At 40.1% G+C, this 25828-nt stretch overlaps 2 protein-coding genes across 7 annotated transcripts in view; both read left to right on the top strand.

The window, feature by feature from the left end:
- The first annotated feature begins 253 nt into the window (after positions 1-253).
- Positions 254-21777, top strand: woc (zinc finger protein without children). 5 transcript variants are annotated; one of them, XR_003655855.1, is made up of 21 exons: positions 254-358; positions 978-1374; positions 2307-2557; positions 2849-3023; positions 3420-3560; positions 4080-4229; positions 4703-5989; positions 6275-6551; positions 6907-7015; positions 7736-7856; positions 8195-8842; positions 9499-9669; positions 10001-10230; positions 12628-12838; positions 13224-13349; positions 13733-13854; positions 16355-16493; positions 16786-16885; positions 17351-17526; positions 19923-20559; positions 21625-21777. XR_003655855.1 is itself a non-coding variant. In XM_028303936.1 (20 exons), exons 2-19 carry the CDS (start codon positions 1026-1028, stop codon positions 17523-17525), a joined length of 4782 nt encoding a protein of 1593 aa, XP_028159737.1. In that variant the 5' UTR covers positions 318-424; positions 978-1025; the 3' UTR covers position 17526; positions 19923-20563. The 5 variants fall into 5 exon arrangements, 2 of the variants coding, with proteins under 2 accessions (XP_028159737.1, XP_028159738.1); XR_003655854.1 differs by having other exon boundaries at positions 318-424; XR_003655856.1 differs by lacking the exon at positions 254-358 and adding an exon at positions 553-652.
- Positions 21778-23342: 1565 nt separating this feature from the next.
- Positions 23343-25828, top strand: part of LOC114352356 (tubulin polyglutamylase TTLL4) — a 27403-nt gene continuing 24917 nt past the window's right edge. Inside the window, exons 1-3 of one of the 2 annotated variants that reach the window (XM_028303943.1) lie at positions 23343-24062; positions 24408-24755; positions 25081-25333. In XM_028303943.1, the coding sequence (XP_028159744.1) occupies positions 23680-24062; positions 24408-24755; positions 25081-25333 (984 nt within the window). In that variant the 5' untranslated portion in view covers positions 23343-23679. The remainder of the gene's footprint in view (positions 24063-24407; positions 24756-25080; positions 25334-25828) is intronic. The other variant, XM_028303944.1, reaches the window with a different exon arrangement.

The following is a 25828-nucleotide window of genomic DNA, read 5'->3' as shown; positions in this document are numbered from 1 at the left end:
TTGATGAGAGCGAGAGCAAAAAAATTAACACTGAAAACTTAATTTGCATGTCGGGTAGGTGAAACGAAATCTGACCGATTACCGATTGAAACCGATTTATCTCGTCACATACATCACTAAAAATGAAAGCGTCACCTAGTGCCAACATAACGAAAAAAAATTGTAGCCGCATCAAGTACTTTTTTATTCTATTTTAATTAATACTTTTTTATTAAACGTTAACATATTTTCTAAATTATAAAAATCTCATTTTAGTTATAACTAACGAAACAAAAATATAATTACTGTAGTGAAAATTCTTTATTAATAATATTTGGTTATATTGATTACTACGGACTTCCGCAACAAATTGCCAGAGGTTGGTTGATCCAAAATGGTTGCCGTTTGTTGTGCTTTCAGTGATTTGTGAAACTTATTTCAATAAGTAAGTAGGGAAACGATAAATATCCAATGAATCTATTATCATACATAATGTAACTTACGCTAAATTTACTCAAACTGTTATGTTACGAATATATGAAATGACAGCTCGTATTCGGCTGAGCATTTTGAGCTGCTTACAAAGGAACTTCCCTTCTTCATTATTTCTTCAATTAATTGTTTAATTGTTTTATATAAACTGTTAATCACGCCCAGTTTGTTCGTTAACACGGTATCCAGTGATTTTATTGTATACTTATCGCTTGACAAACTTGTAGACTTAGAACTGGAATTAGCGCGGGACCTATGCTTACGACTTTGGCGTCATTATAAATTGTTGCAATCGTGTGCTTTCTCAAAGCCTGTATGCTAATTATCAATTATCTCAACATAAATTAGACATCTCACGTAAACGGAATCAGATTTATTGCATAAAACATTCTAATTGAAAAGTAGTGGGTCCCACTAGCAATATTATAACCTAAAAACTATTCCGCCGGGTTTACTACGTTGGCGTAAACAGAGCCTGTATTTTAACCTTGTGCGTGTTCTTTCAGATGTTTATTAACGTAGGAGATCGTGTATGTGTGGTATAAACTTAAATAATGGATGAAAAAGAATCTGTTCCCGAAACTCCTGGTGAGGAGACCAGTCAAGGTTCGGGGGACGGGTCAGACGTGGTGAAATCTGATGACACGGAGCCCGTTGAGTCTCAAGATTCTCTGGAGCCAGCACCAGAACCTAGTGATAATGTTTCCTGTGACAAACCTGACAGTGATGATGTGGAAAATAGTGAATCTGAGCCTAAAGAAAGTGTGAGTGAACTTCAAAACCATGTGGATGATATGAGTGTTACAGATACTGAAAATGACTGTGAGAAGGAGGAGAGTGAAAAGACTAATGAAGATGAAACAGCATCTATGGAGACAGACACCCAGGATACTAACAAAGATGGTAAATTTTATTTCTGTTTTTATTTGATATTGAGATTAATTGTTCTTATGGTAGAAATCCCAACTCAACAAGTCTGTTACGCTTTCCCGCTTAAACCTCGCAACCGATTTTGATGAAATTTGGCATAGAGATAGTTTGAGTCCCGGGAAAGAACATAGGATAGTTTTTATCCCGGTTTTTGAAACAGGGACGCGCGCGATAAAGTTTTTCTGTGACAGATAAAATTCCACGCGGGCGAAGCCGCGGGCGGAAAGCTAGTAATTCATATTTGTACTGACTTTTGTATGTAAATATTTAGAGAATAACCTTAGTAGAAGATCTTTTATCTACAATAAACAGATATTTTTACAACTAACACAAACTTAACTCTAAACAAACAAAAAATATACTTTTTATTCCTCAAAAATAAAAGTGTGTCCGCGAGGCAAAGATGCTGGCTGCATTTCCTCGCTGTATTTTCTCATTCATATTTTTTGTTATAATAAATTCTTGGGTCTCAATATAAAAGAGAAACTATCAGTGTAGAATAGACCTAGCTAGCAGAGATACTTGCTGACAAAACTGTAAGATATTAAAATAGCATAGGGTTCTGAAAACTATAAGCTGATCGAACTAATATTTGTAGTATCTCATAAAATTTATAAAATTTTATAAAATTGACATTGTATTTATTTGACATTTAGAAATTAATGTATAATTTATTACTATTCAATTAATTTTTAGTCTGCAATCTGTATTAATTTTAACTGTGGAAACTTTGCTGATTTCTGTCCTATTTTTTGTGTGATTATTTGTCTGTATATGAAAATTGTTTGTTTCCCTAATATAAATAAATAAATAAATAAATAAATAAGCATAAATCAGCGTAATAAGTTCATCTTTACAAATAAAAATGTTTTGTGTTCATTGTACTTCAAAACTATAAATTACAGATGTGAATCAAGACGAAACACAACAAGATGAATCTGAAAGTAATTTAGGAGACAAATTAAAAGATGAAGATAATAGTCAGGATGCAAGTCAAGACTCGGAGAGTGTAGACACACAAGAACAAGCTGAGAAAGCAGACGGTGGTGATGAAGAAACGGAGAAGGAAGAAAAGAGAGACGATGAAGTTGGGAAGCCGGAGTTCGAAACTGCTCCTAATATTTCAATGGATGAACCGCAGGAGGATCATTCACAGGTAGAAAATTAGATTTTAAATATTATTCAGTACACATAGTGCAGAACTTGAATTATATCTTGATTTATACACAACATATTTATTTTCTATTAAACTTTAATGTGTTAAGCTAAAGTTTTTGAATGATAAATGTAACACAGCCATTAATCTATGTATAGTGTGATTATCCCTTTCTCTTACCTAAAGTAAGTAAAACACAAATTGAACTATGTAACATGAAGCTGAAAGCTGAATATTTTTAAAGAAATAACATTTAAAAATTTTAGCAATAATGTGATTACCTTCTTCCAGGCCCTAGATCCATTTGACGCTCTATTGAAAGACAAAACCGATGCATCCGTATCGGACACAGCAACACCAACAACGTCACAAGCAGAGACAATTAACGCAATTGACGATGATGATGATGATCATAACACAGACCAAGTTGACGGTGAAGTGGAGGATGAAGACACTACAAACACAGGTATTTTAACAGGGACTTATTTTAATTATTAACCTGTTCAGTTCAATATCATGTTATTAACTTAAAAATAAAAATATATATAAAATATTTTTTATAGAATGAATTGATTCATCCAGTATAAAATAATCATTACACATAGTAATAAAAATCCTTAAGGGTTTCGTTTTTAGCCATTTGTCTACGGAACCTCAGTAGTAGGGAATTATTTTTTTAGTTTTGTATCCACTATGTGCTAAATCAAGAAAGAGAAAGTGCTTGTAATACATGCCAATCTCTCACAACTTATATTATTTATGTGAAACCTATTTAAAAAATCCACAGATTTCAATTTCTTGGATTTGCTTCCAGGTTATTTTTGATTTACCTGCTACCAGCTTGACTGTTGTATTGTTTTAGAAGAGCAACCGGAGCTGATCGATGAGCCCGGAGCAGATGAAGAGGTGTGCCTGCTGCCGGACACTGAGCGGGAGATCTCTGAGGCTGATAAGGCTGAAGCCGAGAAAGTACTGGCTGAGAAACGTAAACAGGCTGAAGAAGGTACGAATGCCCAATGAAGTTTGTATGTAAAGTTACTGCTGTATCACTGTTTTGTTTTTAGCCCAACCAGTATTTTTTAAATAACTTAAAGCCTGGTCTGCGAGCACGTAGAATTTTGTCCAATGATGACCACCAGCTACCCGTCCTTATCGCTCGCGCGTACGCGCGCAACTGTGCGACGGGTGCCCGCAGTGAGTATGCGAGCGCGACAGCAACATAATTACGCGCGAGCGATAAGGATGGGTAGCTTGGGGTCATTGGACAAAATTCTACGTGCTCGCAGACCAGACTATAGCTACTACAACTTAGTGTGCACACAACAACCTTTATACATGACTGTAATTTACTGAATCGGCAATACAGTCAGGTCAGGTGTGTGGGCTCGTTCATACGGACTTGTAAAACGGATCTCAGTGTGAATGCGTATTTATGTTTCCTTTTTTTTGTAGGCAAAATAATTTTAGTGAGGATTTCAAAAGATACCCAATATTTTCAAGTAATAGATATGTTTCTTTTTAGCCGCCGCTTTAGCAGTAGAAGCGACCGTCCCCAAAGAGGAGAATGAAGCGATGGATGGAGACTCGGCGAGCAAAGAAGACGGCGTCAACGAGAGCCACACGGAAGACGCATCCACCGCCACCGAGGATCCTTCCCAGGAAAATGGCGCTGGTAAGAAAATCTTGCAGTCAAGTTACAATCACAGTACCAGTAATATGGTTGCACCAGTGTTCAAATTCAGAACACATCATTGCTTTTCTTCAAGCTTCAACCACACCAACGCGTGCAGCCCCCCTAGACAAAACGCACTTTTTGATCGAATCGAAAATCGAATCCGTCAAAACTCCATACAAAAAAGGGGCTTTTCGACCACTTTTCGACCAGTTTGCGATTATAATTTGCACTTTGTCTAGACCCACAGATCGCTATTGCAGGCGCGATCATAGGCCAATGACAGGTCGCGGGTACTGTCATGGGTCGCGCGACTTGTCATTGGCCTTCACTGCCACAACAACGCGTCGTAGCTGTTTTCGTAAGCGGACACAACACGAATATTGTGATGGATCTTTTACAGCACTCTTTTAGCATAGCATTTATACAACATGATCTATCTAATCATTTTATACATGATTTAATTTTTTCAGACAAAGATAATGAAAATGAAATTGAAAACGAGCATGAGGAAATAGTCGAAACAGAAGTGGCTGTAACAACAAATGTGATTCAAGAAGTGAATCCATATCCAAGCAAATGTGAGCAGTGTTACTTGGACCTCAATTGCTATTTTCGGTTTACAACTAAAGATGGGGATTACAGATACTTGTGCACTGCAACCTGTACTAGCAAATTCGTGGAAAATAACCCACTTCAATACACTGTGACGACTAAAAAATATCTCATCGAAGAAATATTACCAAGATTCTTGACATGTTCCGAGTGTGAAGAAAAGAAAACTTGTTATTTCTACTATAATTTTGATGGAGAAGACACGAATTACTGTTCTCTACAGTGCTTACACGGCATGATGGCAGATGAGAAGGATAAGTATATTTTCAAAAGGAGAAAGATCATCGTGGAAGAAACTGCGCCCAAGGAGGGAGAGTGCTTAGTTTGTAAGGAAACAAAGAATTGTAATTATTGCATGACGAGGTATGGAGAGTTTAGTTTAATATGTGATCATGGCTGCATAAAACAACTCAATTTGAGCGAAAGCGGAAGGTACGTGATAAAGAGGAAGAGGAGTTGCAGGAGAGCAACCCCGGCAGCGCCAACTAACCCGCCACTGCTCAAATTGAAAGTTATAAGTAACGCAACAGATAAATATTTGGATGAAGCATATAAAATTCAAGCGAAAACCCCGGCGATGGTGCAAGCCGCGCGCGACGAGAGAGAACGCAGCTTCACGCGAAAGTGCACTCAATGTGTCATGCTGCTCACCAGCGAAGAGAAACTCTTGACGTGGGAGACCATGGATTTCTGCGACGAAGTTTGCCTTGGCCAGTACCAGAATAAAATTGGGTCTAGATGCGCTAACTGCAAAAACCCGGTTCAGCATACAAGTTTAGGGAAGTACTGTGTTAGGTTCGGATACGATATACGGCAGTTTTGTAACTCGGGCTGTTTGGAAGAGTTCAAGAAAGGGTTGAAGATATGCTGCTACTGCCAGAGGGATATTTCGGCGGGTCTGCAAGGGTTCTTGGCGCCGGTGGGCGACAAGGGACAGTTCAAAGACTTTTGCTCGCAGACTTGTATGGAGAAGTTTGATCAGATGAGCAAAAATCCGATTCCGCAGCCGATTTGGGCGAAGTGCGCGGTCTGTTCGATAGAGAAGGCGACGTCGATCGAGGTGGAAGTGAGTGAGCAAGTCAATCAGCGGTTATGTTCCGATCCATGTTTTGCAGCTTTTAAATTCGTCAATAATATATTCCCAGGTAAGAATCATTTCATTGTTCATTCTGAAGTTTATAGTTATACCGTTTATTATTATTTTGCCAGTCATGGAACCTGATAATAGTTACCTCTTCTAAGGTAAATAGAGTTGAGACTATCTCGACGAAAGTTCCGGGTTCGTTGCACTAGTAACATATGCACAATGCAATTTTATACACTTAGTAAAATAAATTTTGTAGTCACATGCTGAGGGCATGATGAAGTTGGGACACTAGTTATTTGACCTAGATGATACAAGAAGGATTAAACCTATGTTACCATTTCAGATCAATGCAGATGGTGCAAAAAGTACTTCGAGCGCAAAGCCAACAAATGTTTCACGATATACGACAACAACACTCCCAACTGTTTCTGCTCCAAGTCTTGTATGAACGTCTACATCAGCAACTCCAGGCACATAGTCCCATGCAACTGGTGTAAAGTAAAGAAATACAACTTCGACATGATCAGGAAACAACAGGCCAATGCGCAGCCTGTGATGATGTGCTCGCTGAATTGTCTCAACCTGTATCAGGTTTCCGTCAATGCAGTCTCCTCGAAAAGGTAAGACTAACATCGATTTTCTGAAGTTTTTTTATCTTGTCCTGGCCTAAGCTTACACCTTATGGAAAATTATGATTTCTGTATTTCTTAGTGTCTTTTGAACTGCATTTGTAAAATATTATGTCAGTCTATTCCACTTTGATCACCTGGATATGATTACCCAAGTGATCAAAATGGACTCCAGGCGACACTTTGGTGTCCTTTGATAACTCATGGATAAGAACTATGTGATCAAATCCAGGTGATCAATGTGGAATAGACATAGACCATTGTGTCAGACCTATGATGGTTTTAGAAACTTGTCATTGATTGGCGATTGAAAAGACGGTCAATGAATAAAAACCTTTATTTTCAGAACTAAGTGCGACATGTGCAAGCGGACTGCTCTCGCGCAATACCACTTGACGATGTCGGACGCGACGGTGCGGAATTTCTGCACGTACCAGTGTGTCATGGGCTTCCAGGTATTTTTAAACTATATTTTTTATACTTATACTGTGTGACCCACTGATGGGCAAAGATCGTAAACTCAAGCTATCTCAGTCAAAGGCCAACATTTGATTATTTCTTCTTGTAATTTTAAAATCTTCTGGCCACCTATTCCAGTTGATGTGTATGCTGCTAGCACAGCTGCGAATTAGTTTGCACTTTGTTACCAGGCTTGACTGTTTAAATGTATCCCAAACCCATATGACCAGCGTGGGGAGCGTACCAAATCCTCCATTTGACTTACTTGACTTATGGTCCTATGTCCCCTAGATGGGGCAGAGGGCGTCCACAACAGTCCTCCATCGCGTTCGGTCTTGAGCTATGTGTTTGATCTCACTCCAAGTCTTGCCGATCTTCTTCGCCTCGTCTGCCACAGTGCGCCGCCAAGTTTGCTTGGGGCGACCACGTTTGCGTTTTCCTTGGGGGTTCCAATCCAGAGCCTGCTTGGGGATGTGATCGGGGTCCCTTCGGAGAGTGTGGCCAATCCAGTTCCACTTGCGGCGCTTGATCTGCTGGTCGATCGGAATTTCGTGGCAGCGTTCCAATAGTTGAAGCTATCTGTTCCATAGTTTCGTTATCCCTCTGTATACACAATGGACCATAACATATTATGTTACTAAGAGAGTTCGTAAGAAGATACATAAGTGCTATATGGTAGTACTTATTAATTACTATAGTTTGTTACCATCTTTCAGGGTCAATACTCAAAGCACACGCCGCCGTTGATGCCCGGCGAATCCATCGACCAGCAAAAGGCGGTGCCTACGGGAGTCCCGCGCCGCACCTACACCGCTCCCGCTAACAATAAGACTAATGGTGAGTGTACTTTATAGCTCACATTTACAGTGATCATTTGACCACCTGTTTGACCATATCTAACGTATTTTGATTTTTTACCACTACGTCAAAACGTGTATTTGTTATAGTTCAAAAAGTGGATTTAATATTACTAGATTTGTCAGGAACTGTAATCGTAAAAACATCCATCATGCCTATCCGTCGTTTGTTAAGAATCTACTGGAGAGAAGATTTCTGTAGATTGTTTTATACATATAACTGTCGCATACACTTCTGTCAAATAACAAGGTGTTTTTAATTCAGTATTGTGAATCTAACGAATCTTTACTAAATATGCAATTTGTTTCCTCCCCTAGCAACAAAAGGTCAACAGCGAGCAAGTGGCGGTATGCCAGTGATCTCAAATGTCCAATCTCTCGCCGCGCCGCCGCCTCTAATGCCCTCCGTTACCCGCGGCAAGTCCAAGCGCCTCGCCGTGGCCCAGCCCCCGCCCGAACCGGAGCCCCCCGCTGCCCCCAAAACCCCGCCTCCCCCTCCCAAACCCCCAACCCCCCCGCCACCTCCACCCCCCAAAGTCTACAACCACGTCATCGTCAAAACGCTCCCCCCTAAAGAAGTGGCGAACAAAGGAACCATGTCGAAACCGATGATGGTATCCAAAGGCATCTCCTGCCGGCCGCATCCGTGCACAAAAGAGTGTCAAACGGACCCCAGCCTAGAACGGCGAGTTCTGATCCCGGTGCCAGTTCCTATATACGTCCCCGTGCCTTGCGCGATGTGGTCGCTTCCGTTCCCCGTTCCCGTTCCGATCCCCATTCCAATTCCAACGCCGGTGTTTATTCCGACCACGCGGAACTCCGCTAAAGGCATCATGAAGGAGATCAACAAGATCCACGATAAGATGCCGACGGATCCGTTCGAGGCTGAGCTGCTGATGATGGCTGAGATGGTGGCTGGAGACAAGAAGAAGGATCAAAGTGATTCGGACACGGACGACGATAACGGTAAGTCCCTTGTCTTAATTTTCAGAAGGTTCTGCCACTAAAAGTAACTTTTTCTTGTATTGCAGAAACTATAATATTTGATATATTTAGGTCTAGCCTCTAACCTCAACTAACCACACCGTCCATCGCCTAGCTGTACGACAGCTACTAAAAACGTTGAAGTGAAAGCAAAACTTTAAATTAGTTTGAGTTTGACAAGGATAAAAAACGTGTTTTCGTATTCATTATCGGGTGGGTAGTTGACGCCGTTAAATAATAATTTCAAACATAATTTTTCTTAGGGAATTACATACTTCTAGCCCTGAAAATACCGGGTCTTATTTTTGTAATAGCTGGGTTAACACCAGCCGGTCCACCGTGCTACCATCACACGCAAAAGATCAAAATTGGATCGTCCAGTTGACTGCCTTGGGCGATCAAAGCACGCTGACAATAGTGTCTGAGTTTCTTGCGCTGCTTCTTCTCAGCACTGGCCCATTTATTGTCCTGAAGCAGTGGTAGGGTTAATACTGGGACGTGTAAAAGTGCTTTTTTAAAGCCTACTTACTGAAATAAATGAGTCTTACTGAGTTTTTTACGGTGTATCGTTCGTTGTAAATCCATCTTATGTCGATTGATTAGTGTTTACATGTATTCATGTATAATTTTCCCCGCAGCCGAGGAAACCTTCAGCCCAGTAGCGGGCATGGACGGCAACAACGCGTTCGGCGAGGACATGCTGCAGATGGCCCTGAAGATGGCCACCGAGTACGAGGAGCAGCCCGTCGACCTGGAGTCCGCCATGACGGCCAACACCATCACGCCCAGCTCGCATCCCGGCATGCCTGGTAAGTGCTGTTACATATTAAAGCCCGGTCCGTGAGCACGTAGAATTTTGTCCAATGACCCCTAGCTACCCATCCTTATCGCTCGCGCGTAATTATATTGCTGTCGCGACCGTGCGACGGGCGCCCGCAGTGAGTGTGCGAGCGCGATAGCAACATAATTACGCGCGAGCAATAAGGATGGGTAGCTTGGGGTCATTGGACAAAATTCTACGTGCTCACGGACCAGACTATATCATGTGTTACCTAACAGTTCTAAAATGCTACAGGCATTAGCTTTTAGTTTTTGTGTCTAAGTATGTGTGTGTGTGATTAAGTATGATTTTAACCACAGGTCTGGAAGGCGAGAGCATGCACCACCACCACATGATGGTACTAGAGCAGCAACGCGCGGTAGCGGCGCTCCGCTCGGGCTGCGCGGGCGCCGCTCGCAAGAGGCCGCCGCCGCCCGCGCCCGCGCGGCCCGCGCGCTCGTCCAAGCGCCGCCGCGCCGAGCCCGCGCCGCCGCCGCCTGACCCGCCGCGCGAGCCCGCTGAGAAGCCCGACGCTAATATGTGTCTCAAGGTCAGTGTCACCTCAATACCAATGTTCACTTTTGACATAAATGTGAAACCATAGTCGTAGCATTATTTAATATTTTTTGTATAGCAACATTCGGTTGAACTGTCAAATAAAGTTAGTTGCAAAATTTGGATTCTGCCGTCGTGTCGCTCTCGTTTTCGAATCACCAAAAAGGCTGAGTTATTATTAATTTAACTATTTGGATTGTTTTGTTAGGAATTGTTTTTTTTTTTTCTTTATGTGTAACTACCTAGATTAATTGGTTAAAATCTGTTCTTTTTTTTCTGTCGGCAAGCTTATTTTCTTTGAATGCTGTATTTACCTGTAAAGGCATATCTTTTGGATTCTAGCTAATAATGTAACGATGCATGTAAATTGATATGTTGTTGGTAAATCTTCAACAATAAATAAATAAATAAATAAATAAGGCGGTTAAACTTGTCGGAATTATCGGAGAAGCCCGACGCTAATATGTGTCTCAAGGCAAGTGTCTTCACTGTTCTGACCCCTGGGTAACAAATCGCGATAACATTGTTGGCAGTCCACAACAGTACTTTTCCCTAGAAACTTCCTGCCGCGTACAACCAAACTGCGAAATGAACTGTCGTCTGCGGTGTTTCCGGACGGATACCGACGGACCTGCAAGCTTTCAAGAAGAGAGCGTATCTTCACCTTAAAGGCCGGCAACGCACCTGTAACGCCCCTGGGACTGCGGGTGTCTATGGACGACGGTAATCACTTACCATCAGGTGATCCGTCTGCTCGTTTGCTTCTGGACATAAAAAAAAAACATTTGGACTTAAGCGGAGCGAAGTCTTGTGACTACAAAAAACCGAAGTATACGCGAATACGTCTTAAAAATAACATTTGGACATAAGCGGAGCGAAGTCTTGTGACTACAAAAAACCGAAGTATACGCGAATACGTCTTGTTTATACACATCGAGAGTTATCGCGATGTGTGTGACCCAGGGGAGTCAGAAAGCTGAGTAATGAATTCTTAGGGAGCTAAGTGTGGCGCAGTGGAGTTCATCATCCTTTCCAAGGCAGAAGTAATTCCACGCATTGTGGCATAACGCCCTTAGAAGGCGGAGAGATGTCCCGAGCGAGTCTTCCAAATAGGGTTTCTGATTTCTCGACTTATTTTTTTTCTCGAGTTTCGGGAATTCTCGAGGCCAAAGTCTCGAGTTTTCTCGGGTCTCGAGTCTTTTAATTAAAACTGTTGAAATCGGTTGAAATTTAATAAAAACACTGGTTTTTATTAATGTTATAATGTGTCTGGGTTATAATCAATAAAACTGTAAAGTTTCAACAAAATCCGTTCAGTAGTTTTTGCGTGAAAGAGTAACAAATATCCAGACATCCACACAAACTTTCGCATTTATAATATTAGTAGGATAATTATAACTTAGTAATTAACTAAAGGAACAAAAGTCATAAAGTCGCGTGTACTTTAAGGATTAATAACCATAAATATCTGGAGCTCCAATTGAATCACTTATTTTCCAAAGAACACAAGTCCAAATTAATTGAAAAATTACGATAATAAACCTACATTTACAAACAAAAAAAAAACTTTTTAATACATTTTTAAACTTAAAGATAACGACTTGAATAAACGTATTTACGAGTACCTAAACTAACAGATAGTTAACAAAACATTTTCAGTCTTTAAATCAGTCAGTTATACAAACATAATAAAATATAGCATACTCGTAGGTGAACATTATTAGTTTCGGTTAAGATCATTACTTGCAAATCAAATTAGTTAAAAAAAGCAAAGACTAGGCCAGTCTAAACGCAACGTTAACCTATTAAATAATTAAAAACTTACTTTTGTCTAAGAAAATAGGCTTTCAAGAATATTAAAGCTTCAAAATCGAAACTCGAGAATTCTCGAGCTCCGGTAATTTTTTTCTCGTCTCGAATGAAGCCAAATTTCTCGAGTTTTCTCGAGTTCGAGAAAGCTCGAGCAGAAACCCTACTTCCAAATGAGGGCTATCGTTTTTATACCACTACACTTAACAGTTGGCACCACTGGCGATTGATATGACCCTACTCTACAGTGGCGCCATCATGGTGACTGAAAATGCGATAGTCCTCTTACCGCTTCAGCGCTTACCAGTTGGCGCCACTATCTTCGCCACACGATAGCCCTCATTAGAGAAATTACACCGTATGGTGTATCGAGTATCGTGTATCGTGTATCGAGATAGCTATACAGCTACCGTAGGAACCTGCCCACTACTGCTTAGTTATGCCTTATGCACGTTTATGTCACACTGGCTTTGATCGGCGGCCTTATCCGCTCTTCATTCGATCAAAATATCTTGAGCATACCAAATCTAAATTAATCCAACAACACGCAAACAGTAACTTATTCACAAATCATCTCCCACAGTACACATTCGGCGTCAACGCGTGGAAGCAGTGGGTGATGACTAAAAACGCTGAAATAGAAAAGAGCTCGATTCGACGGAAACCTTTCAAATCGGAGATCCTTCAGCTCACGGCAGACGAGTTAAATTACTCGCTCTGCCTGTTTGTCAAGGAGGTGCGCAAGCCTAACGGAAGCGAGTACGCGCCCGACACTATTTATTACTTGGTATTAGGTGAGTTTCCTAAAGAATATAAATACTTGCTTTCAAAAAACTGAATCCAAATCAATTCACCGGTTAGAGCTATGGCAGAACAGATAAACGCATCGAACTAATTTATTAGGCTGGTTTTAGAATCACGCTGACGCTGACCCACGCTGACCGTCAGTGCTGACAGCCGAAATGTATGAAGCGCCGGCACCGAGCGATCAGCGTCACTCAGGAACGTTCCCTTTAATTACATACATTTTGATTTGTCAGCGCCGACGATCAGCGAGCGGTCAGTGCGATTCTAAAGCCAGCCTAACGCCCGCTTTTTGCGAGGAAGCTGGGCAAATCTAGTTCTATTATAACTCAAGCAGGTACCAATTTTATTCTGACGTGATTATTTTTCTTACAGGAATTCAACAATATCTCTTTGAAAATGGTAGGATAGACAACATATTTACGGATCCATATTACGAAAAGTTTACGGATTGTTTGGACGAAGTAGCAAGAAAGTTCTCAGTTTTATATAACGATTCACGTAAGTATTTGTATCATACATTTTCATTATCTATCTTCACAGTTGTTTTTTAATACAGACATAGACCTTTTAGAACACACAATATACAACAGCGATGGTAAAATTAAAACTTCCTTGACACTTTGTAATGAGGGAAACCTGTTATTGGCTATCTATCAGTCTCAAATCTTAAAACTAATATTTTCTATGTATCGCTGTTGGTTTCTAATAATAAATAAACACTTAAACGCCGTGGGGATCACTGGTGAGCCCCAAACGATAGATTTTCTATTGTATCTAATTTCTCGGCATTTAAAGACTGAAGTTCAAAGTAAATAATTTAGTAAATCTAGTCATTATGTTTATAGAGTTTTTTATAAACGATTGTGCCATGTGTTTTACAGAATACATAGTCACGCGAGTAGAAGAGGAGCACTTATGGGAAAGCAAGCAATTAGGAGCGCATTCGCCGCACGTGCTGCTATCGACGCTAATGTTCTTCAACACGAAACACTTTAACTTAGTGGTGAGTCATGAGCCCCTACCCCGATCGTCCGTGTCATTCTATTATAGGCTGTGCATCAAGTCTAAATTAAGCTTTAAATCAATTAATCGATCGTAACTATTTATTGCATCACGTTGGTGGTCTATAAAATTGAAACCCCTGACAAATCATTAATATTATCCACCTAGATAGGTAATATCCTTCTGCTTGTTTTGCAGAACGAAAATGAGTTTATAGCGCATATCTTTAACCAGTTATTTTATGGGCATTTCTCCACTAAATGGAAAATCGCTGTCCCAAGCTAAATTTATGTAGTAAACCTTAAAATTTCTCAGGTTTTTGTATCAATACCGACATAGAATTAGGTATTCTTAGCATGACATAGCATATTTAGTAATTTAATCATGGAATATTCGAATAAATAACCTCAAACGTCTCAAATCACAGTCCCCTGGTACGTCCCTTTTCCAGAATTACACATATTGTTACAAATGTTTATTATATTGCTGTTGATATTTGAATAAAAAATATCCAAATACATTAACAATAACAGTTAGCATCTTAATACATCACAAACAATGTTTACAATATAATTTTAATCAAAATATCCTTCTGAGAATGCTGTCCTCAAATTATTAAAACATTCCCCTGTTAAAATTTTAAAACCGGTTTAAAGTCATATTTAGTTTTGGCGCAAAGCACTTAGATCGCGAAACGGAACGCAATAGGTGTTAAGGTTGTTCAGTTGTGTAGCTAGTGGGCAGCCGCTATTTTGTTTAATGCTACTACTGCGTCATCTGGTGAACCACGCACGCTGCGTTTTACGGTACACAAGGTGGACCGACGACATTATAAAGGTAGTAGGAAGGCGCTGGACGCAGGCCGCTACGAATCGATCAACATGGAAGTCTTTGAGGGAAGCCTATGTTCAGCAGTGGACGTCCTATGGCTGAAATGATGATGATGATAATGAACAAATAATTTCGGAAGGATGATGATGATGATTCAGAAGATTTCGCAGAAGATCATCAGGCGCCTTTAAGATCATCTGACCCAACACGAAATTACAAGAATAGCGTTTCAATATTACGTTCACCAGAAACGGGGTCAAAAAACAAAAATTAGCAGTAATAATGTTTTTTGTTTATTACTTTTTGTATTTTTTTGGTTCTGTTTTAAAAGGCAGGATACTACATTTTTGATTATTATAAAGACTGACTTTAGTGTCATACAATTTAAGTCTTAAAACTTAATTGTTCGTTAAGTTTAATGCTACTGTTATTAGGCTTAAGAAAAGTCATTATAAATTAGTAATATTTGTTTTAATAATAATATTTTTTGTTACAAAAACTTGCATATTTTTATAATGGCAAAGAAAAATAAAGAGTTTGTTTACTCAAAGAAAAATATTAATTGTTTTTGTCCATAATACATTCCCCTGGGTGGTTGCAACAGTCCCCTGTCGCAATTTTGCGAAAAATCGCCAATAACTAAAAAACTAAGGGGAAAATGTGTGGGCTTTTTTTAGATATGTATTTAAATTACTATTGCCCTGAATTTCGTTCACAAAATTTCTCAACATTTAATAAAATTTGTTCGGGACAGTCTTGTATGGACGATTTTCCAAATAGCAGAGAAACACCCTTATATGTATCAGAGGTCCATCAATATCTATTAACCACTCTTTGACAGCCCTAATATACTTCTAAAAAAAACAGAATTTAGTGGTAAATATCGACCGATATTTTGAGACTTGAAACAATTTCCCAATAATCAGTTCAGTTTTATATTTGCTTCGATTGGCAGTATCCATTCCGCCTGGCAGGCAACACTGGGACTCAAATAGTATGTATATGCTTGCTTTAATAAGTGCACTCCGCTTTTGTATTGAGTCCCATAAAGTGATGAGTCAGGACTGAGAGCTCTGTAGGCCCAAACAGCATTGACCCAAGGTTCCAAGGTTAAATTCCCCATCGCTGAGGCAGCTACAACCCTGTAATAGGTTATTTGACAGATTTCTAAAAACTTTGATTGTGAGGGGTGTTTGTAAACCCCATTAAAAGGTACTTATAAAGTAAATGAGGGAATTTATAAATTGGTTATTGAAAACAAGTGAATAAATTCTATGTTTAGTAGGAAAGATCAATATGCCATCATACTCGTTCATGAGAATCGATAGCATGTCGCTACTGGCAGATTTCGTATCATTTTTTCTAACCTATTCGGACAGTAATCCATACATAATTGTTATCAAATAGCCTATTGCTCATCCAATTTAGAACTCACGGGTGGCGATTCGGTTGTATGTTACTTTTTGAACTAAACCACTTTTTTTCTGGGTTACCAAAAATGTTAAGACAAACAAACATTTAATTTGGTGGATATTCACGATCAGATTCAAATTCAATAGTATTAAATTAATTTAGTGAATCAAGTAACAAAGTTGCCACCCCAATTGCTCAACTATCAATGTCTCGCCAATCTTTTAGACGTAGCCACTAAACTGTTTCTCTTTCAACAGACAGTAGAAGAACACATGCAGCTATCCTTCTCGCACATAATGAAGCATTGGAAGAGGAACCCCAACCAGCCGGGCCAGACGAAGGTGCCCGGCTCTAGAAATGTACTGTTAAGGTTCTACCCGCCGCAGTCGGCGCTAGGTACGTATATTTTAAAGTATACCCTATCAAAAAGGTGTATAGTCCAAAATGTATTATTTTGTCAAACTCGGTCAGAGGACTTGACCTTGAGTAGTTCTTGTAGAAACCAATAAAACATCGACGAATTTATCTATCAAAATCCAAAAAGAAATGGCAACGCTGCAAGCTGTCATATTCGTCATCAATGGATTTGGATCTTTTTATGCATATCTTAAAATATTTTTATTTTTTTGTATGGGTTTGGTGACTTGTATGTGCTCATTCTGACTGACTTGTTATGTTTTATTTGCAGAAGCAAACTCAAGAAAAAAGAAAGTTTATGAGCAGCAAGAAAATGAAGAGAATCCCCTAAGATGTCCAGTTAAATTATATGAATTTTACATTTCAAAATGGTATGTAAACCACGTCCGTTTCTCTTTTGTTTGGTGTAATCATTGTGGCCAGATGACGCCATCTAGCGCACACAATGTGTAATACAGATTTTCCACGATGCAGGACGCGATTGGATTTCAATATCTTTGTCTGGTTCGGTATCGAACGCGTTCATTGCGATGTCTACAATCAAGTGCGTTTGCAACACTCACGCTCGGCGCCGACTAAATGGAATTCGCTGCCTGCTGCTGTCCCGAACACTATAATCCGGGCCTTTTCAAGGCGAGACTAAATAGGCACTTACAGGGCATCCTAGACTGAATCTCACTTAACATCAGCGATTGCGGTCAAATACCTGCCTTGTCTTACATAAAAACAAAATTTAGCGCCCGCTTCTGCCGTACGAAATTATTTATCAGCAGCACAAATGTCGCACAATCCTCACGCTAGTGAACCTGTATTTTAAACATGTATTTTTTTAACAGTCCAGAGTCAGTGCGCACGCGCAACGACGTGTTCTACCTACAACCGGAGCGCTCGTGCGTGCCCGACTCGCCCGTGTGGTACTCCACGCAGCCGCTCAGCCGCACCGCGCTCGCCAAGATGCTGCACCGCGTCAAGATGGTCAAGGAGATCAACATCGCGCTGCTCACCAGCTAAGGTATATCATCATCTTCATCATCATTTCAGCCATAAGACGTCCACTGCTGAACATAGGCCTCGCTCAGCTGTCCGAACGGGCTCTGTTATATAGAGGTTGCGCAACACGTGTGCTACCTGCTGCACCACGTCAAGATGGTCAAGGAGATCAACATCGCGCTGCTCACCAGCTAAGGTGAGTCAGTACGCTGGTGTAGGGCTCTGTTACATAGAGGTTGCGCAACACGTGTGCTACCTGCAGCCGCCCGCGTTCGCAATATGCTGTACCGCGTCAAGATGGTCAAGGAGATCAACATCGCGCTGCTCACCAGCTAAGGTATATCAGTAAGGCGGTTATCACACTGCGCCGCGCTCCGCCGCGAAGCGCGGGGCGACAGATTTAATCATTGTATACAAGTACCTCAGCTTGTATAGAAAACACGCGCGGCACTTCACACTGACAACGCGTCCGCGCTCCGCGGCGGAGCGCGGCGCAGTGTGATAACCGCCTAAGCTGGTGTAGGACTCTGTTACATTGAGGTTGCGCAACTGTAACTGTACCGCGTCAAGATGGTCAAGGAGATCAACATCACGCTGCTCACCAGCTAAGGTATATCATCATCATCATCATCATTTCAGCCATAAGACGTCCACTGCTGAACATAGGCCTCGCTCAGCTGTCCGAACTCGCCAAGATGGTCAAGGAGATTAACATCGCGCTGCTCACCAGCTAAGGTGAGTCAGTACGCTGGTGTAGGGCTCTGTTACATTGAGGTTGCGCAACACGTGTGCTACCTGCAGCCGCCCGCGTTCGCAATATGCTGTACCGCGTCAAGATGGTCAAGAAGATCAACATCGCGCTGCTCACCAGCTAAGGTATATCAGTAAGGCGGTTATCACACTGCGCCGCGCTCCGCCACGGAGCGCGGGGCGACAGATTTAATCATTGTATACAAGTACCTCAGCTTGTATAGAAAACACGAGCGGCACTTCACACTGACAACGCGTCCGCGCGCGTGTTTTTTTTTATGAAAATCACGCGCTCCGCGGCGGAGCGCGGCGCAGTGTGATAACCGCCTAAGCTGGTGTAGGACTCTGTTACAGTGAGGTTGCGCAACTGTAACTGTACCGCGTCAAGATGGTCAAGGAGATCAACATCACGCTGCTCACCAGCTAAGGTATATCATCATCATCATCATCATCATCATCATTTCAACCATAGGACGTCACTGCTGAACATAGGCCTCGCTCAGCTGTCCGAACTCGCCAAGATGGTCAAGGAGATCAACATCGCGCTGCTCACCAGCTAAGGTGAGTTAGTACGCTGGTGTAGGACGCTGTTACATTGAGGTTGCGCAACACGTGTGCTACCTGCAGCCGCACTGCGCTCGCCAAGATGCTGTACCGCGTCAAGATGGTCAAGGAGATCAACATCGCGCTGCTCACCAGCTAAGGTATATCATCATCTTCATCATCATTTCAGCCATAAGACGTCCACTGCTGAACATAGGCCTCGCTCAGCTGTCCGAACTCGCCAAGATGGTCAAGGAGATCAACATCGCGCTGCTCACCAGCTAAGGTGAGTCAGTACGCTGGTGTAGGGCTCTGTTACATTGAGGTTGCGCAACACGTGTGCTACCTGCTGCACCACGTCAAGATGGTCAAGGAGATCAACATCGCGCTGCTCACCAGCTAAGGTGAGTCAGTACGCTGGTGTAGGGCTCTGTTACATTGAGGTTGCGCAACACGTGTGCTACTTTTAGCTGCACCGCGCTCGCCAAGATGCTGCACCACGTCAAGATGGTCAAGGAGATCAACATCGCGCTGCTCACCAGCTAAGGTACCTACATCATTTTCATTTCAGCCATAGGACCGGTTTTTGACCAATTTGACCGTAAATGACGGTCAGTCAAATTCATCCGCTTAAGTCATTTTCAACACTACACAGGACGTCAACTGCTGATCATAGGCCTCCCCCAGTGATTTCCATAATGACCATGACCGGTTGTTGTTGGTAGCTGCTACCTTTATGAGGTCGTCGATCCACCTTGTGCGTGGACGTCCTACTAACGGCTAAAAGTATAACTTATATCTCGCTAGGCACGCTCGACATCGACGTCATCCCTTATCCATCCTGCTCTTGAGTGAGCAGGATGTCAAACGTGACTCCCGAGTCATGCGCCCGGTGTAGACGCACCTTTTGACATTATAAGCCAGGCGTCAGTCGTTTGCGGGAGCATACATGGAAAATTATACCACAACTATGTTGAAATAAAAGTGACAAATTATACCAACAGTAAGTTTGCGATCTTCCAAAGCGGAGAGATGATGTGCAGCAGAGAGATCTGAGCTTTGCGTAGCGGAGATGGGAGTCATTATAAAGTGTTTGCAGATACTGACACCCTATTTTCCTTTCAGATTCCACTTGACCGCCATTTGGTATTGAAGACAGCGCAACAATTCGACGCAAGATCACAATAATAATATATTTTCCGCCGAAGTTGAGTTACTGGCAGCAGCGCCCGCCGGCCTGCGGTCCTTTACCAGTAAACGCATACCGCAGTCACCTTATTGTTGTAAAGATGGTAACAGTGTATATTTTTTCTACTTTGTATATCGGTCTGCGTACGGACGGTCGAACATTACCTAATTTTAATACATAGTCTATAATAGATGTCTTTTTTTATAATGTTGCAATGTTTTAGACTAAGATTTCTGTGCGGGACCGTTTATGTATGTACAGTTTATATGGTTCTAGTACTTTCATTTAAGAAAACTGATGTTTTATCTAATTTATCATGCTATGTCAAATTTTATCGGCATATTTAGAGAAATATAATGAATTTATTTAAATTGTTTCAAATTAGCAGTTTGCTACATTATTTTCGATCAGATTGTATATACGCCAAGCGACTTGCACGCATATAGAATTTTTTATTTTTCATAATGCATAGTACATATTTTGTCATTGAAGGATGTTTGTGACATAACTTTCCTCAGTGCCAGCTCGAAAGGATTATAATGTATAATATTACACTCGTGTAATACTTAAATATTAACCCATTATAGACTGAGTTTTCTTAAAGTGTCAGATTTTTGTTTTTTTGAAATATGTTCATAATTATGGTCTACATAATGCTATACAAGCATTAAAAAAATGATCCGACCTGTAATCTAGAAAAAAAATGCTGGTACCATATGGTACCGCTAGCCTCTTACCGTGTCAGTCTGTTAAAACATAACTTTATCATGGGCTTTATAAAAATAGGGTTAATTATATATTTTATTATTATTATTATATGTATTAATATACAAGCAAATAACAGAAGTGATATTAAATGTAAAAAACTGTATATTGGGTAAGGAATATTCATTTTTATCTTTGAATATTCAAAAATTTGGAATGGAGCTTGGCATTGCACACTGCTCTTAGCTCCATGTAACATTTCCTATACTCTAATATTGTTCGAGAGTTGCAATTATCTCAAGTTCGTTCTATAAATATCTGCTTCGTTTTGGGACCTTCATCGTCCTCCAAAACTGCCAATGTTTCGTATAAGTTACATCTAAAATAAATAAAAACCCATGGTTTTGTAAAGTATAGGAAACTATTTTACTTTATCTTCCTGCATACCTTATATACCATTGAATATATCACATACTTCCCAATAAATACAGTAAAAACTAAAAATAATAAAATAATTAAAAAGACACGGTAAGCGGCTAGCGGTACCGTACGGTACCAGTAATTTTGACATACAATATTTCCCATTATTATTATTTATCGACGTAATTTTACACCATTTCACAATAAGAGCACTTATGGAGAATACAAGATTGTAACAAAATCAGTATTTCACTATCACACAAAAAAATATGATCACTTACTTGAATGGCGCGTCAATTTTTAAGAGAAAATTTTGATGCGCTCACTTCAATCATTAATTACACACAACTGAAAAGAATAACTGTAAATTTTTATTCCTAGAAGCATAGACCATATCTATTGGCTACGATTTGCATCAATCAGAGCACTGCATCTTTTCACGTGTTAATGTATAGAGCCAAATTAAAACACACATAAAAGTGGTACCATATGGGACCGCTAGTCTATAATGGGTTAATAATACATAGGCTAGAATGTAAGCGAAGAAATTCCAGGTTTTTAGTGGAAGGCGCACTTTTTTGTTATAGTAGCATTATTCATTTTATAAATCGGGGAAGCAGTTTATAATATTCTCAACAAATAGAAGTTTTTATTAAAAATAATATAGCTTAGTAAAAGAGTCAGATTCGTATTATATTTTAAGAATAATAACGTCTGTAAGTTCTAGGTTACTGATGTGTAAAAAAGAATACTGATTCTCTAAACTGTGTTTTATTTTACAATACATTCCATCACTTAGGCTGGGTTGCACAATCTTACTTTAACTTTAACAAACGTCAAAAATCTGTCAGACTACAAAAAAGGGCGATTATCGTCGGTGGTTATAGTTACAGTTAAAATTAGATGGTGCAACTCAGCCTTAGATTTTTATTTTTCAGAATAAATCCACAGTTTTTCCTTTTGGACCCCATACTCAATTTGTATGCTAAAAACTACAGAACACAACACATTTATTTATTTATTTATTTATTTAAAGACTTTATTGCACACACAACAATGTTCTGTACAAAAAGGCGAGCTTAATGCCATACGTCATTCTCTACCAGCTGACCTTGAGCAAAACAGAGATATTTAGTAGGCGGTGCTAAAAAGCTACAAAAATGTACACAATATAATACATAAAATATTATAATATATATTTATACAAAATATATACATAAATACACATTACACATTTTTTATTTCTATTTCAAATATCGAATTCAAATACTGGTCTAGAGCAGGGGTGGCCAAACTTTTGACCTGTGAGGTCTACATATTTCTTGCGGTCGACTGCAAGGTAGAGTTTAGAAGAGTGAAATAAAACATTTTAGCAGCAAATAAGTACCACGTTCCGCGGTCGATCTCTTCCTTTAGTCCACGTTCGTAACTGAAATTTGATAACCACCTTGGCCATCACTGGTCTAGAGCCTACCTCAGAATGGTCTAGTGCCCACCTTAGAATGGTCTAGTGCCCACATCAGACAGAATGGTGTAGTGCTCATCTCAGAATGGTTTAGAAAGCCCACCCCAGAATGGTCGAGTGCTCAGTGCACAGATGAGACAGGGACAGTGTTCCGTTTCTTTACTCATGTGCTGTTGGTAGTAAAATTATCTGTGGTAGTAATATTTTACAACAGCTGAGTTTGGCGGAAAATACCGCTTGTTAGAAATTGTTAGCAAAATGGCAACCGCCGAAACTTTAGTAAGTATGTTTTTGGCGAGGACAAGTTTGCTAAATTTAAAAAATGACGTTTTTTACCGGTTTTCCCATAAATGTTTTTGACATTGACCGCACTTACCGCTAAAAGGATGCCATTTATTTACTAGCGGTAGCTAGCGCTATTTTCCGCCAAACGCCCCCATTAAATCTTCAATGAATGCTAGTATTATAATTCTACTAAGTTACGTTGCCGGCGGAAAAAAATAGAACTAATTTGTTTTCTCGCTCTAACTTGTGTATCCACCCAAGGATGATAGAAAGAAACAACAAATTCGCAGAGCATTTTTGAAAATTGTCATATCATAACATAAAATGTAAAAAGTAGGAAGTAAAAATATACTCCACCGAGTGATTTACGTATTTTATTAATTTTGTGGTATTTCTTTTCTCTGTTGTACAATATTATAACAATACCAGTTGTAAACAGAATTAGTGATGTTGAATAATTCTTTTAAAAATCTTTTAGGACATCAAAATACATTTTTCATTGAGATCCTATCAATCGCCATTACAAGCAAGATACCTAAACCTGCCTCATCGTGTTCTTTGGAGTTTTGATAAATTACTCCTACTATCCGAATACGAGGTTGACCTAAGTTCTCGATGTAGGTTTGATGCCTATTTATTTATAAAAAGAACCCAGTTTTCTTTCAATTTTGGCGGGAGACCTGGCACGTTGTGTGGCTGTCGTAAAGCCATCTGTCATCTGTCGCCTCTGGCCTCGTCGACGCCGTTAGAGTTCATGTTTCAGTGGTTTTTACCTGTAAAATTAGCAGTGCAATAGTGAAATTGGTGTTGTGCGATCGATGTGGACATTCGAAGATGCGTCACGAATAGGCGCGTCGGATATGGATAGCAGGCGAGCGTGCCCAAGTTACGAAGCCGGGTTCGACGTTTGCGATCCTTTGGGGTCAGTGTTGGAGTGGTCAGGGTCGGGTCGCGCGCCAGCCCGCGTGTTGCGGCGGAGGTGCCGCAGCGAAGGCGTGGACCGGAGTCCGTACGAGGATGTTAGTCGCGAGGCGCACCGCTCGGCGGACGGTTACCCTCGCTACCGCGCGTTGCCGAACAAGAGCCACTTCACACTGAACAGCGCCGAGACCCCGTACGAGCGCTTCCAGCACGAGTGCTCGCTGCCCGCGGCCGTCAACGGCGACTACATCATGGCTCACGAACCGCACAGACACCATGGGTCAGTAGAACCAAAATATAACCTCATTTCCCATATGGTTGTTATGATAATTTAGCAAGTCTTATCGACATTGTTTTGCTATGAAATATCTGTCAAGACTCCTCTTCAAACGGTTTTTTTTTAATTATTTTAGAGTCCTTTGTTTGTTTTGATTTCATAACATGGCAATTGGCAATGAACTTGAATTCTATTTCCCATGTGTCTCTTGAACTACAATCATATGAATGAAATGTGTGTTGATTATGTAAATCGTGTTGGCTATGGGTTTATTTTGAATATGAAAATAAAAACATAAGTAATTGACAAAAATAATATAATTCATATTTTTTAATGTTAATTCTGTAGATACCAGCCAGGAAGATCAAAATTCCACAGAACAAGCCCCACTAGACCTTTACTCGTTACAACATTATCAAACACTAAAGTCGACGACAGGCTACCAAAAGTAGAAGAATTATTAGAAAAAGTTGATCAAGAAATGATGGAAGTACAAGTGGCCAAACAACCTCTGAAATCAATACTCAACAACCCGCTACCAAAGTCACCTCCACAGAGCATACTCAAGAAACCCAAAAATAGGTCGTATCAGGAATGCAAGCTGAACGAAGGCCGTAGAAGGCAGAGGGCAGCGAGTGAATCTGACAATCTTTACTGCAATTTCCACATTGGATCACCAATACCTGGATATGACAAGTAAGCTTTAAGGTTATACCATGCTTGAGTCATGTGAGATAATAATAATTTCAGAATAATATTCTTTTAAATCCAAGTTCTGTTTAAAATTTTAAACAGATTAGATCAGATTTTGTTATGACTTGTGTTTATTTAAAAATTATCAGCCGATAAGGCGCAAAATGCGCCCTGAACATTGTTAGATGTATCCTATTAAAAACAAGATCAAAGTCTTATTTATTTTATTAAATTACTATGTAATACATAAAATTAAAAGCTATTGTTGTTTCTAAATTATTATGCACTTGTAACATTTTTAAGCTAATAACATTAAACTTTGTTCCAGTCGTTTGTCATATCTATCAAGCAGTATGAAAAGAGCTAAAGACAACTCCGGCACTGGCTACTCGTACGGTACGGCAATTGCTTCACTCAGCAACACACCGACCAAGAGCTCATCAAACTATTCCAAAAGTCAACGATGCACTTGCAAGGATCAGGTCATAGTGACGAATAAGGATGAAGTTCACAACATACACATTTTGAGGACCACAGCTATCAATAATGACACCGTTGGAGATTCTCCTGTAGTTGAAATGGTGAGTGAACTTTTTTCAGTCGTAATTTTGTCAAATTAATTCTGATATTTTGCCAATATAAAGTTTACCACATACGAAAACGAATTAAAATTCAAAAACCCTAAAAGATAAGGTAGTTTGTACATAGATTGCACAACCCAAAACTGACAAATGAAACAGATATTCATATTGAACAAAACTGCATTTAGGCGGTCTTATCGCTAGGAAGCTATCTTTTCCAGACAAAGCATTATGTAACTTTCTAATTCAGAAGGGTGAGGAACACCTTTTTGGTCCATGCCCCACTTATTGGTTAAAATTTATACTCTATTGTTGCTATGTCGCTAACTGCGTAATAGGGATTGCATCTGGTGGCTGCGTTTAGCGGCTTGTTAATATGCTTGCGGTTGCATTTTATAGCGGCTGCTTGTGGCTGATTTCGGCGCGAAAGTGTGTAAGCGCCCTAATATCATTCAATGTTTTTTTATTATATCTGCAATGTTTATGTTTTATAAA

The sequence above is a fragment of the Ostrinia furnacalis genome, unplaced genomic scaffold (assembly GCF_004193835.3).
Source record: "Ostrinia furnacalis isolate ACB-3 unplaced genomic scaffold, ASM419383v2 OfSCF1340, whole genome shotgun sequence".
NCBI lineage: Eukaryota > Metazoa > Arthropoda > Insecta > Lepidoptera > Crambidae > Ostrinia > Ostrinia furnacalis.
This window is presented reverse-complemented; position numbering and strand designations above follow the sequence as displayed.